At 50.8% G+C, this 11,804-nt stretch overlaps 1 protein-coding gene across 1 annotated transcript in view; it reads right to left on the bottom strand.

The window, feature by feature from the left end:
- Positions 1-11,804, bottom strand: part of LOC138865703 (chromatin-remodeling ATPase INO80-like) — a gene marked incomplete at its 5' end in the record, with an annotated part of 117,521 nt that overhangs the window by 54,101 nt on the left and 51,616 nt on the right. The window contains 1 exon segment of the mRNA XM_070136975.1: positions 6,172-6,394. Coding sequence (XP_069993076.1) covers positions 6,172-6,394 — 223 coding nt within the window.

Raw genomic sequence — 11,804 nt, 5'->3', positions numbered from 1 at the left:
ACAAAACAACAGCAAAGAGAACCTCAACAACCCTCCCAGGTCGATCTATAATTGCACACTTAACAAGCTCGCTAAAATGCATGATGACACAATTCCCCCCTCCCCCTCTCTCTCTCCCTCTCCCCGCCCTCCCCTCCCCCTATCCTGCATACATGCACTTTCGTGAAAGCGAGAGTACCACCCCATCCCCTCCCCCCCGTCTCCCTTTCCCACTTGTTTTCTCGCAAATGAAGCTTCGGTGCAATTAGAGGGGCATTATGCAAACCCTCTTGTTCAAACTGCCTCATTTCCCTCGTCCGCCTTTCTTATAACTCTCTCTCTCTACCCCTTCCTTCTCTCTCTATTTCTCCTCTTTCTCCCTCTCTCTCCCTCTCTCTCTTTCTCTCTCTATTTCTCTTCTGTCTCTGTCTCTGTCTCTGTCTCTGTCTCTGTCTCTCTCTCTCTCCTTTCATAAATAACTGAATTCCCCTGACTGCCCTTTCGTTCCATCCTCTCCATTCTTTTTAGATCCTTCCTTGCGTTCCTCTCCATCCCCAAGCCCCCCCTCCCTCCCTCCCTCCCTCCCTCAAGGATGGAAAAGAGCATAAAAAGGGAAGAAATTCACCCTGCCCAATATACTGGATACTGGTGGTTCTCGCTCCCTACTTACCCGCGAATAACTACCACTCTGAGACCACTACTGCCTCTGCTACTACCATCTCGTTCACCAAAAACAACAACAAAAACAACAATAACAACAACTGCCCTACGCTGACAAAATATCAACTTCCATTTCCTTTTCTGCTATCTGCGAAATATTCCCCTCTCAGCAAATCGGGCACAAAAAAGAAGCTAGGCGACTATTTTGCGCAAAAAGAGACAAATACATAAAATGATAAGCCATATAATTTCACGTCATGGCACAGAACGCACGGGCATATTCATCAGCATACTTAACATTGCATAAATAAGGCCACAGAAAAGCATGTATGTCTGTCTGTCTGTCTGTCTGTCACTGTCTCTCTTTGCACTTCTTTTCACATGTGCTGAAAATACGCCAACGTTTCCTAAAAGTGTAAGGATTTGCTACGTATATATTTGTCACTTGGTCCCTTCTAGTACACGTCAAGTCACGTGATTTTGAATCCTGAAATGCACGGATGAAGTTATTCCTTCATCCGTAACTGAATAAATAAAATGGAATAAAATAAATAAACAAAGAAAATAAGGAGAATACTTATGCAAATATCCGCATCTATGCACAAAACTGCGTCGTCTCTTGAAATAAACGCAAATAAAGCCAACAATACAGAACTCATTTCAGAAATGAATACATTTATAAATAAAAAAAAAATGTGTTACAGGGGAATCCGACCCTTACGCCAGAGGGAGATAAGAGTCAAGGAGGGCGGAGATATCCTGCCAGGAATGCAGAAGGCTGGGGAGAGGGGGAGGGGGGAGGGGGAAGGTGAGGGGGAAGGGGGAGGGGGGAATGGGAGGGAGTAGGAAAAGAAGATGTGGCGTTGCAGGAATGCAATTAATGCAATGAGGAGTGTGTTGCAACTGGTAGTGCGGGAGACAGAGAATGCAGAGAGAGAGAGAGAGAGAGAGAGAGAGAGAGAGAGAGAGAGAGAGAGAGCGAGAGCGAGAGCGAGATAGAAAGAGATAGATAGATAGATAGAGAGAGTGAGAGCGAGAGCGAGAGAGAGAGCGAGAGAGATAGATAGATAGATAGATAGATAGATAGATAGATAGATAGATAGAGAGAGAGAGAGAGAGAGAGAGAGAGAGAGAGAGAGAGAGAGAGAGAGGGAGGGGGAGGGAGGGAGGGGAGGGGGAGGGGGGGAGGGAGGGAGAGAGAGGGAGGGAGAGGGAGAGGGAGAGGGAGACAGAGAGGGGAGAGAGAGAGAGAGAGAGAGAGAGAGAGAGAGGAGAGAGATAGAGAGAGAGAGAGAGAGAGAGAGAGAGAGAGAGAGAGAGAGAGAGAGAGAGAGAGACAGACAGAGAGAGAGACCTAAGGACCCGGGTTATCCGGCCGCCCACAGATACGGCATAGGGGCGTGACGGGCCACCGCTGCCCCATTTCACGACCGAATACGTGAGTGCGAGCGGCACGGGCGTGATTCCTCACTCCGGGCCAAGCGGGCGCACGCCGAGCGCCGGGCAGATGGTGCGCGGGACGGCAGCACGCATGGGCGCCGTTGCACATACCACACACACACAGCACACACACACACACACACACACACACACACACACACGCGCGCGCGCGCACACACACACACACACACACACACGCACGCACGCGCACACACACACGGACACACACACACACTAACTCACTTTCTCTCTCCCTCTCTCACATACTCACTCACTTTTTTTTTTCTCTCTCTCACACACACACACTCACTTTTCTCTCTAACACACACACACACACACGAATAACACAGGGATGTCAACCTAGAGGTGGGGCAGAGGAGAGGGGAGAGGGGAGAGGGGGGCGTACCACATCATCTGCACCCCCGCCAACCTAGACGGCCAAGCCTCCCCCCCCTCCCCCCCTCCCACCCCTCTTAAAAAATCCTGCCGACAGACGAGGAGGGAGACAATAGACCCGCAAGGTGTGTCATGTCAAGGCTGTGCCAGAGTCCTTCTGACCTACAGTACAGGACAATCCCCCTCCCCCCCTCCTTCCCTACCTCCCTCCTCCAACGTCAACTCGAGTCTCCACCCCTACCCCCTTCCCCTCCCTCCTCATCCCCTGTCTCCCGACCACGTTCCTTCTCTTCACTCTCCCTCCTTCCCCTAGCTCTTCTTCATTCTTCTCTCTCTCTCTCTCTCTCTCTTCTTGTTGCTTTGTTTTCCTCCTCTTTCGTTCTGTTTTACGTTCTTTATGCTCTCCTCTTTCTACTTTCCTCTCAAAACCTTCTCCTCCTTCCCTTAGCTCTTCCCCTTCTCCTCACCCTATCCGTTTTCCTGTTCCTTCTTCTTTATCCTCCTCTCCCACCCCCATCTCTCTTCTTCCTCCTCCCTTCACCACCTTTTGCTCCTTCTCTTCCTCCACCACCTCCCCCCATCCCCCCTCCTCCACCACATTCCTCCCACGATCCTCTTCCTCCCACTCCTCCACCCCATCAACCTACTCCTTTCCTCTTTCTCTTCACCACCACCCCCATCTACCCCCTTTACCGTTCACCCTCCTCCACTCTCTCCCCTTCCCCTTCCTTCATCTCCTCCACAACCTTCCTCCTCCTTCTCTTCCTCCACCTCCACCTCCCTTCCTTCCTCCTCCTCCACAACCTTCCTCCTTCTCTCCCTCCACCTCCACCTCCCCCACCCCCACCTCCACACGACAATCTCCTCCCGATTCACAGGATGCACATCCGACCCTGACGTATATATATATAAAAAAAAAAAAAAAGCGTGTAAAAATTCAACGCATGTCATCTGCATACCATTTACACACTTTTTTCCCCCCGAGAGACTCTTAATTAACACTCTCAGAAACGCTTAAGTATGCAATAATCGCCCGTAAGAAAATGCCGCTCGGAAAGCTTTCACAATTAAAAACACAATTAGCTTTAAACGCGAGCTGGCGGGCGGTACTCGAAACCTAGCAATCTTGCCTCTTAAATCACCCTCGTTATTGCTCGTTGAAGGCACACACACACACAACATTCAGTCAACATTTAGCATTTACGCTAAACGAGGGGAAACGACGAAGCAAGGAGCGATAACGGAGGGAGATACGAAGAAGAGAGATAACAAGACAACGCCATATATGAAATATTTTACTTCCCTCGCTTCGAATCGCACGCAAAATCTATAGAACATTAGAGATAAGAGATAAGAGACAACCAAAGAGAGGGAAGGAAGGAGAAAAAAATACGAGAGGCGGTGTGCACGCACACACACACACACACACACACACACACACACACACACACACACACACACACACACACACACACACACACACACACACACACACACACACACACACACACACACACACACACACACACACACACAAACACACACACACACGGACAAATACAAGTACACACACACACACATACGCACTATGCGATCCTGGCGTATGCAGGTGCGTGATGACGTCATTGCGTGGAACGGCGCGTGCGCAAGGACAATGGCAGGAGATGAGAATGCACGTGCGTGAGGGTGCGGGGGAGGGAGAGAGGGAAAGAGGGAGAAAGGAGAGAGGAAGAGGGGGGGAGGGAAAAACGGAGAAAGGAGAGGAAGAGGGAGAGAGGGAAAGAGGGAGAAAAGAAGGAGAGAGGAAGAGATAAAGGGGAGGGGGAGGGGGAGGGGAAGGGGAAGGGTGAGGGGGAGGAAGGAGGGAAGGGGGAGGGAGGGAGAGAGGGAGAGAGAGAGAGAGGGAGAGAGAGAGAGAGAGAGGGAGAGAGGGAGAGAGAGAGAGAGAGAGAGAGAGAGAGAGAGAGAGAGAGAGAGAGAGAGAGAGAGAGAGAGAGAGAGAGAGAGAGAGAGAGAGAGAGAGAGAGAGAGAGAGAGAGAGAGAGAGAGAGAGAGAGAATACGAGACAGGATTAATGGGAGAAAGAGAGGGAGAGAAGGAGAGGAGAGGAGAGAGGAATAATAAAATTAAAAGAAGAGAATTGGAGAGAGAAGTGGAGAGAGGGAGAGAGCTATATAAATCCAAGGGAGAGTAGAGAGTAGAGAGGCAAAGAAAGGAACAAAAAATAAGTATGACAGAATAAGAAAATACAAACGAGATAAACGTAGTAAGAGCGAAACACCGCCATCCCCCCTAACCCATACCCCCCATCCCCACTAACCCCTAAAACCCATCCCCAACCTTCCGTGACAGCATCAGCTTCAAGCCAGCTGATCGCAACCCTTCCGTCTCTTCCGGTACAGAAAGGTACAAAAATGCCCGGCAGGAACAGCGGCGGCACGCGCCATCTCACTCAGCCTCCCCCCCCCCACACACACACATACGCCTCTCTCCTCTCTCTTTCCTTTCTTTTCTCTCTCCCTCCTTTTTCTCTTCCTCCTCCTCTCTCTTCTCTTCCTCTTCCTCTCTCTCTCTTTCTTTTATCTCTCCCTCTCTTTTCTTTTTCCCTCAGTCACCTCTTCCCCATCTCCCTCCCTCCTCTCGTTTCACTCACATTCCTCTTCTCCATTCCTTCCTTTCTTCCTCTCTATCCCTTCTTCTTCCCTTTCTTTTTTTTCCTTATTGCCTTTTCTTCTCAAATCCCTTCACATCCTCCCCCTATTCCATCCCCACTCACCACCCCTACTTCCCCCTTCCCCCTCGGCCACACCTCCTCCTACTCCTCCCCATTCACATCTTCATTCATTCATCTCTTCCCACCTTCCCCTTTACTCCTTCCTTTCCCCTCTTCCTTCGCTTCTTCATCTCCTTATCCCTCTTTTCCCATCTTTTCACTCTTTCTTTCTCCTTCTCCTTTCTCCCTTCCCCCCAACTTCCACCCATCTTTCTCCGCTAACCTCCTCCCTCCCTCCATCACAACCCTCCTTCAACTCCCCTCCTCCGCCCCCTCTCCGCTCCCCTAAATACCCCTTCCCTCCATCCCTCCCTCCCCCCTTTCGCCCAGGCAGCTACTCCCTAACACGGTCCGCCTGCTACAGCGTCCGGCCGGATAAAACGTGTTCCGGACAAGCTGAGCCGGCCGGACCGCGTGACACGAGGGAGGGGGGTGGGGTGGTGGGGTATGGAACAGATAGGGAAGGAGAGAGAATGGGAAAGGAAGAGGAGCGTGGAGGGGGGAAGGAAAGACGGAGGGAGGGTGGGATAGGAGGAATGGGAGAGAGGGAAAGAAGAGGGAATGGGAGAGAGGGAAAGAAGAGCGAATGGGAGAGAGGGAAAGAGGGGATGAAGGTTAGGTGGGAGGAGTAAGGAGGAAAAGAGTGAAGGGGTAAGAAAGAAGAGCGAAGGAAGAGAGAAATATAGCACGATGGTAGGGTGGCAGTCACAGTAAGGAGAGCGGCATTAAGAAAAATGGAGAGAATGAAAAACAAGGAAATGGAAAATTCAAGGCCTGACGACAGACAAACCAACAACCCCCCCCAAAAAAAAAAGAAAAATATATATATATATATATATATATATATATATATATATATATATATATATATATATATATATATATATATATAAATTAAAAACAAAATCCCGCGACTTCTCCACTCACCTGGCGATCCCGTCCCTCCGAACCCAGCGGACGCCGCCCCTCCGACGCCGCCTCCGCCGCCGCTCACGCCCCCGCCGCCCCCGCCGCCGCCGCCCGCCTCCGAGGGCCTGGAGAGCCGCCCGCGCAGCCCCGACCCCTTCGGCCGCCCGCGCTTCCTCTGGCCGCGGATGGGCGGGGCGGACGAGGACCCGCCGCCCAGACTCGCCGCCGAAGACGACACTGCGGAGGGAGAGAAGGTCGCCGAATTAATATCAATTTCATATACATAAGTAATACATGCAAAAATACACTAAATTGGAGAAAAAGACGGAAAAAGAAGGGTGAAGAAAGAGAGAGATAAACATTAACAGATAAAGATGGTGAGATATGTATGTGTATGTGTGTGTGTGTGTGTGTGTGTGTGTGTGTGTGTGTGTGTGTGTGTGTGTGTGTGTGTGTGTGTGTGTGTGTGTGTGTGTGTGTGTGTGTGTGTGTGTGTATGTGCGTGTGTGTGCGTGTGTGTGTGTGTGTGTGTGTGTGTGTGTGTGTGCGTGTGTGTGTGTGTGTGTGTGTGTGTGTGTGTGTGTGTGTGTGTGTGTGTGTGAGAGAGAGAGAGAGAGAGAGAGAGAGAGAGAGAGAGAGAGAGAGAGAGAGAGAGAGAGAGAGAGAGAGAGAGAGAGAGAGAAAAGAAAGAAAGAAAGAAAGAGAGACTAATACACACACGATTACAGGATAAACCATAAAACGTCGACAAAATGACAAATAAGACTAACATCAGACAACACGATATAAATAAAACAAACACAATTCCCAGCCGGAGTGAAACAAAGCAATAAATCCCTGGTGAGGAAATTTAGCGCAGAAAAAAGGCAGGGTCTTCCCTTCTATTTTGATAAGCAGAAAGTATAATAAAAAAAATAATAATAAATAAATAAATACAAAAATGGAATAACAAATAATTATAAAAATAAATAAGTAACAAAAATGAATTGAATAAGAAAAAAAAAATCTGTTCATGACTTTTAGAGTTATTCTGCTATCCAACTAACGAACAAACAAACTAACCAACGCTAACAAAAACATAACCTCGACGGGGGCAACAATCGCCAAACGTCCAAAAAGGCCAAACCACACTAAAATAAGCATCAATAACCGACACCCGATCGAATCAAAGAAACAGCCACAAACAAACAACAACAAACGCACACTAAAGACTACAACAAGAGAAACAACAAGAGCAACAACAACAACAACAAAACTTTAAACCCATATTGACGACTTCAAGGAAACGCTGGGGACGGGGGAGAGAGGGAGGAGGGGAGAGAGGGAGGAGGGGGAGACAGGACAGAGAGGGAGAAGAGAGGGAGAGGGGCGGGGGGACAGGAGAGAGAGAGAGGGAGAGGGGGAGGGGGAGGTGGAGCAGAGAATCATATCATGCAAAGGAGACAAAAGGGTGAATGGGGAGGGTGGGGGGAAGGGGCCGTACTACCCTGCCTCTTACACGTGCATACAGGCGCACTGGGGTCATTGTCTATGGGAGCATAAAAGAAGGAGGGGGGAGAGGGAGGAGGAGTTGGGGGAGAGAGAGAGAGAGAGAAAGAGGGAAAGAGAGAGAAAGAGAGAGAGAGAGAGAGAGAGAGGGAGAGAGAGAGAGAGAGAGAGAGAGAGAGAGAGAGAGAGAGAGAGAGAGAGAGAGAGAGAGAGAGAGAGAGAGCGAAAGACAATTCAGAGAAAGGACGATGAGCGTGGAAGGTAGAGAGAGAAAGAGACACACAGGAAAGGAGGAAAAGAGGGGGGTACGGCGGGGGGGAGGGGGACATAACTCCACCTCGCCCCCCTCCCCTCATAACCTCACGCAACGCAACCCACCTGCGCCACATCTCTCTCCTTAAAAGCTCGTAAACCAAAAGCTCAGAAAATAATAATAATAAAATAATAATAAACAATAATAATAATAATCACAGATGATAGCAAACAACATCAAAAACAACAAAACACCAGAACCCAGAGGCACTCCCTCTTGCCAGACCACCATCAGTGCCAGACCACCCTTCACGAACCACGGGGACACCACATCAAGGCGACACCATACCATGATCAACACAGCTCCAATAAGACCTCTACCCACCGAACAAAAAACACAATAACATCATTGCCATTCACCATACTCCCATTCCAGGGGGGGGCGTACGGACAACAGTGCCATGGAGTGCCACTATAACGCTGTCCCTACGCGATTGATGGCACCCTCGGCACCTTAATTTCACCCTTAAACCAGAGCACAGAAATGGCCCTCACAATCACATGGCCGACTTGGGGCTGTCATGCGCATGAGGCGGACTGTGCCTGACCTATCACATCCCGTCTGGACCTATTTCTATTGCTCTCGTTCTCTTTTCTCTCTCTCTATCTTTCCCCTCCGCGTCTCCTCCTTCACCCCTTTCTTTTCTCTCTTATTCTTTACGTCTGTGTGTGTGTGTGTGTCTCTCTCTCTCATTTTTCCCCCTCCTCTTCCTCATCCCTCCCATCCACTCCTCCCCACCCTCCCACCTCAGCCTCCCACCCTCCTCCTTCCTCCCTCCTTCTCCCACCCATCCTTCCATGCCCTCCCCACCTCACTCCCACCCTCGACCATCCCCTTCCCTCCCCTGCCTGCCTTCCCTCAACCTGGCTTTTAGCAAGATTGGGCGACGGGAGGTGTCATGCGGCATCGCGCTCTGTCAAAGGATTAGCTGGAGCCACCGGGGAGGGGAGGCGGGGGGAAGGGGGGAGAGGGGCAGGGAGAGAAGGGGAAGGAAGAGGGAGGGGAGAGAGGGGTGGGAGGAAGGTGGGAGGGGAGAGAGGGGTGGGAGGAAGGTGGGAGGGGAGAGAAGGGGAAGGAAGAGGGAGGGGAGAGAGGGGTGGGAGGAAGGGGGGAGGGGAGAGAAGGGGAAGGAAGAGGGAGGGGAAAAAGGGGCGGGAGGAAGGGGGAGGGAAGTAGAGGGTCGGGAGAAGGGGGAAGGAAGAGGGAAGGGAAAGAGAGGCGGGAGGGAGGGGAAAGGGGGAGAATGGGGCGGGAGGAAGGAGGAGAGAGGGTGAAGGTGGAGGGGAAGGAATAAGTAAAATAGGTTGGGTAGGAGGGGGAGGAAGGGAGGAAGGGGAGTGTGAAGGGGGAGGAAGGGGGAGGAAGGGGGAGAAGGGTGAGGAGAGGGAGGACATAGGATGATGGGGATGGTGATGCTGAAGAGAATGAGGAGAAAGGGGGGAGGGGATAAAGAGAGAAGATAAAGGAAGAAGAAGAAGGATGGGACATACACAGATAAAAAACAAAAAGCTCACTAAGGAAACAAGGGAGAGAACAGACAGGAAGGACCGGCGAGATTCACAACGCGAAAGAGAAAGAAAAGGAAGGAAAGGCTCGATAAAAGGGGGGCGAAACAAGAGAGAAACGCTCATGGGAGAAGGAACAAAGCAAGGGGAGAGGAAGAGGGAAAGGAGGGGGGAGAGAGGAAGAGGGGAAAACGAGGGGGGAAGAGAGAAGAGGAAGAGGGGAAACGAGGGGGGGGAGAACAAGAGAGAAACGCCGCGGGAGAAGGAACAAAGCAAGGGAGAGGAAGAGGGAAACGAGGGTGGTGAAGAAGAGGGGAAACGAGGGGGGAAGAAGAGGAGGAAGAGGGGAAAAGGGGAGAGAGGGAATCGCCTAATTAGCCAGTCAGCCCCGCCGCCATTACCAACCGCCAAGTTACCTCCTACTAGCGCCACGGACACCCTCCCCCCTCCCCCCGCCCCCGCCCACGCCCTGGTCCCAAAGCCCTCTGAAGGCCCTCGCCCGCCCACAAAGCAAAGGCGAACTATGGGCGTCGTGCAGGAAAAGAGGCAAAGAACAAGAGACACTGAATCACAACTCAGTCTTCCATTATTTATTTACTTGTTTGTGTCCGTCAGGTTTAAACTCATGCTTGAAAGTCATGTTTAAGTATGAAAAAAAAATCTATGAGTGGCGTGCAATGGGACTGCAAGGGGAGTGAGACACAGAAATAAACAGAGATATAGATACAGACAGCGTGTGTCCGCATGCGTGTGTGCGTGTACGGCAGAACCCATCTTATCAACAAAGACCTGCTCCCAAGGCTTTAAAAACAAGTAAACAAATAAACAATCAAACAGAAGAACTGGAAAAGGGGAATCGCAGAAATGGAGTGCAAACAAATTTAGGGAAGGAATTAAACCGTGGAGGAAGATTTAATGGCCGCAATTAGGGGATCCTCGCGGGGTTAAAAATAGGACGAGAAGCACGAGCGCCCCGGCCATGATTCACTCTGCCAGCCTCATGACTCTCGCCCTCGCGCCTCTTCGCCTTTCTCTGTCTCTGTCTCTCTCTCTCTCTCCCTTCCTCCGTTTCTCTTTGTAATCCTCCCTTCCTTCCAGGCCTTGCTTCTTTCTCCTAGTACCCTCGGACTCTTATTATTTTTTTCTCTTCTCTCTCTCTCTCCCATCCTACCCCCTATCCCTCCTCAATCTCTCTCCTTCTAATTTTTTTCTTTCTTCTCTCTTTCTCTGTCTCTCTCTCCATCTATATTTCTCTCTGTCTGTCTTATCTCTCTTTCTCCATTCTCCTCTTCCTCTCTTCCATCTATATTTCTTTCTTTCTTATCTCTCTTTCTCATTCTCCCTCTCCCTCTCTCTCCATCTACATTTCTTTCTTTCTTATCTCTCTTCCTCATTCTCCCTCTCCCTCTCTCTCCATCTACATTTCTTTCTTTCTTATCTCTCTTCCTCATTCTCCCTCTCCCTCTCCCTCCCTCGCTCCCCAAACCAGCCAAACGTCAGGCAATAACGGCCTCGCTAGCGGCCCCGGCGACGTGACCTGATGTCTCAGATGCAGGTGACCCGGTTTACGAGGCAGCCGAAGGAGGAGGCTACGGAGTGTGGCGGATGGAATGGGCGAAATGAAGGGGAATGAAGGGCAGTGGGTGGCAAAGATAGTGACAGATGAGGAGGGAGAAAGAGAAAAAAAGAGAGAAGGCAAATAAATGAGAAAGCGAGAGAGAGAGAGAGAGAGAGAGAGAGAGAGAGAGAGAGAGAGAGAGAGAGAGAGAGAGAGAGAGAGAGAGAGAGAGAGAGAGAGAGAGAGAGAGAGAGAGAGAGAGAGAGAGGAAGGAAGGGCAGAAAATGAGAGAGGAAGTAAGAGGATGAGCTAGAGGGGAGAGACGAGGGAAGAAAGAGAAAACAAACACAGATAAAATATAAACGGGAGACACGAAGCGAGGACCAAAGAGAGAAAGGAAACGAAGGCCTTGCTCAAGCCTCTGCCTCGTGGCACAACAACAACCCCTCCCTCCTACCTCCCTCTGTCCCTCTCTCCCTCTCCTTCCTCCGTCCTCCCCTCCACCTCCTCCTTCCCCTCAATGCACACCCTCCTGACCCAGCTGCCTACCTATTCCATTTTTTCCTCCCCTTACCCTCCTATCCCTCCCCGTCCTTCATCTCCTCCCGCTGTCATCCCCCACTATCCACCCTCTCCCTTGAAAATACCCCTCCCCCTTCCCACTCCTATCCTCCTCCCCGCCCTTTCCCCTCGTCTCCACCCTCCTTTTCCCTTGCCTACCCCTTCCCCTAGCCTCCCCACTATTTCCCTAGTCTCCCCCCACCCCGCCCTTTCCCTTGTCTT

The sequence above is a fragment of the Penaeus vannamei genome, chromosome 2 (genome assembly GCF_042767895.1).
Source record: "Penaeus vannamei isolate JL-2024 chromosome 2, ASM4276789v1, whole genome shotgun sequence".
NCBI classification, from domain to species: Eukaryota; Metazoa; Arthropoda; class Malacostraca; order Decapoda; family Penaeidae; genus Penaeus; species Penaeus vannamei.
Note: the sequence above shows the minus strand (reverse complement) of the source record. Positions and strands in the feature narration are given on the sequence as shown.